Source organism: Psammomys obesus, unplaced genomic scaffold, assembly GCF_907164565.1.
Source record: "Psammomys obesus unplaced genomic scaffold, mPsaObe1.curated_primary_1811, whole genome shotgun sequence".
NCBI lineage: Eukaryota > Metazoa > Chordata > Mammalia > Rodentia > Muridae > Psammomys > Psammomys obesus.
Genome location: NW_026596152.1, coordinates 622,768 through 625,304, shown reverse-complemented (window position 1 = coordinate 625,304; position 2,537 = coordinate 622,768). Strand labels below are relative to the sequence as shown.

At 58.1% G+C, this 2,537-nt stretch overlaps 1 protein-coding gene across 1 annotated transcript in view; it reads right to left on the bottom strand.

Annotated features, from left to right (window-relative positions):
* Positions 1-496: 496 nt before the first annotated feature.
* The window catches only part of Alox15 (arachidonate 15-lipoxygenase), a 7,811-nt gene continuing 5,770 nt past the window's right edge, over positions 497-2,537 (bottom strand). Inside the window, exons 9-14 of the mRNA XM_055594314.1 lie at positions 2,270-2,356; positions 2,019-2,188; positions 1,762-1,883; positions 1,140-1,240; positions 873-1,040; positions 497-780 (exon numbers count right to left, since the gene is read on the bottom strand). Of these exons, the coding sequence (XP_055450289.1) occupies positions 601-780; positions 873-1,040; positions 1,140-1,240; positions 1,762-1,883; positions 2,019-2,188; positions 2,270-2,356 (828 nt within the window). The 3' untranslated portion in view covers positions 497-600. The remainder of the gene's footprint in view (positions 781-872; positions 1,041-1,139; positions 1,241-1,761; positions 1,884-2,018; positions 2,189-2,269; positions 2,357-2,537) is intronic.

Below are 2,537 nucleotides of genomic sequence, written 5' to 3'. Positions count from 1 at the left end.
CGAGTCAGAGATTACTAAGTCGTGCAGTAGTGAGAGAATCGTGAGGTTTTCCAGAGTTGCTGTTCTAACTGGCAAAGAAAGCTTTTAGACAGGTCTCTTAATCCTAGAGAACAAAGCATCTTCAGCTGGAGGCATTTTTTACAGTTTGACCAGATTTCCTCCATTTACATCTTTTAAGTGATTGGTAAAATGAAAGTTTTGAGAACTCAGATTAGCTTGCCAATTGCTATCATTACACTTTTTGCCAAATCCTGCCCAGGTAGAAAGCGAGAACAACCCAGACACTCTGTAATCTTTGCCAACATTTTATTTAAAACAACCAGGTCCAAGCTCTTTTTCTATCATCAGTCCAAAAACATCTTTTGTTGTTGTTGTTGCTGTCAGACTCTAGCAAGGTTTGAAATCTATTTCATTCATAAAGGCGTGTTGTTACCCTTTCCCGTGATACCTAACGGGGAAGGAAAAGAAGAAAAGATGAGCGAAAAGCAATTCTCTAAGTAAAAAGCGACACCCACAGCAAACAAGGAAAATGGCTCTGGGAGGAGGGTCCCAGCGGGCAGAGGATGGGGGGCCAGGACTGCGAGCAAGGGCCGTGGCTGCTCATATGGCCACGCTGTTCTCCACCAGGCTGGGCCGCAGGTACTCATAGGGTATGTCCAGGCTCTTATTGCGGATCTCAATTTCCTTATCCAGGGCAGCCAGCTCCTCTCTGAACTTCTTCAGCACAGCTTTGGCCTCGGGGTTTGTGAAGTGCTCCTCTGAGTGCTGGCCCAGGGGCACCTGGAGGGCAGGCGGGAAAGCAGCTCAGCCTGTGACCCTGACCACTGGGGGGACACGGCTTCCTCCCTGGACCCCGAATGATCGACTCTCACCATAACAGCCTGGCGTCTGCCCAGAAGCCAGACGATGTTTATCTGGAGAGTAGACTGGTTGGGGTTGGGCAGCGTGGCCATGAGCTTCTCCATTGTGGCACCCTTGGTGGTGGGCGGTGGCAGCCGCATGGTGCAGGGCGCGTTGGGGACCCAGTAGAACCAATCCAGCTGGAGAGACAGCCATCTAGGTCAGGGCCGGCTGACCTGAAGGCCCGGCCCCGAGCTCACGCGCCCCCGCCCCGGCTGCGGTCCCCTCCCCGGAGGCACCTGGCCTAGATGGATGGAGGAGTGCTGGCCCGTGCAGGTGAAGATGCACATGGCGATGAAGTGGCCAGCCTGAGCCCGGGACTGCAGAGAGGTGGGGAACCCTGCGGGAGGGGATGGTCAGCTGCGGTCCGCCAGGCCTCCGGAAGTGAGGCCTGGAGAGGACAAGGGCAGGACAGAAGGGTGGCCAAGGGACTCTCAAGAGCTGTGCAAGCAGGCGTGAGAGAGGGTGAGGTGAGGGGAGAGAGAGCCCTGCCTCCTGCATCGTACCCCCTCCCCAAGGCTTGGGATGGTGTGAGAGAGGGGACAGGTGTGGATGGAGTGAGAACAGTGTCTTCTGGGTGTGACAGGGCCAGTAGAGCCATGAGCTCACAGCAGCTGCGAGACAAAGCCAGTGAGCACTACAGAGCAGAGTGGGAAGGGACTCGCCCCTCGCTGAGGAGCTAGGGGCGGGTGGCCTCTGAGGGAGGGAAGTGTTCCCGGAGGGGGAGCTTCCCGCTGAACTTCCCTAACCACTGCTCTTACTGTCCCTGTGAGGGTTTTCATGGGAGATTCCACAGACACGCGGAGGGCCCTGGGAAGTCCCAGAACTGGGGTCTTAGTCCTCAGGCAGGGACTCCGTTACCTCTGTCCTGGGCCCCCTGCAGCCCGACCTCCGTGATCTCCCGACACCAGTTCTGCAGCTCGTAGTCCTCCCTCACCGCCTCGTCGCTCTTGTAGTAGAGATCCAGCATTCCCGCCACGTACCTGCCATCAGAGGTCAGGGGTCAGAGGTCAGCGCAAGAGCCAGAGCACCCACCCCCAGCCACGGCCCAGGCCTCCTGCCCTCCTGCCCCCCTGGCCCCAGCTCCCACATGGGTCCTGCGGTCCCATGGGCCTCACCGCTCTGTGATTTCCCAGAGTCGCAGGGCATCCTTAGCGTAGAAGCAAGACTCGACATCCAGGAGACCCCGCTCAGCCAAGTCGTCCGGGGGACACAGTGAGCCGTAGGTCAGAAAGGCCCCCGCTTGCTTGAGAAGGTCCAGGTGGCCTCCTCCGCCTATGCTCATCCCCTGCGGGAGCGAGGACAAGCGGGCTGTCAGCTGCCCTGCGGCTGGGGACAGGGTGGCCGAGAGCCCGATGCTGCCCCTTACCATGTCAAAAATGCCACTGTCCGAGATCAGGTTATTCCTGGCCCTGACGTTAATTTCCATGGTGTAGAGCAGGTGAGGGACCAGGAGCTATGAGGAGAAGACAGGCGTGGGCAAGTCAGAAGAGACCTGGGCCTCTGCAAGAGACAGGGCAGCGCAGCTCTGAGGGAAGGGATGGCCAGGCTCTGAGGGAAGGGATGACCAGGCTCTGAGGGAAGGGATGACCAGGCTCTGAGGGAAGGGATGGCCAGGCTCTGAGGGAAGGGATGGC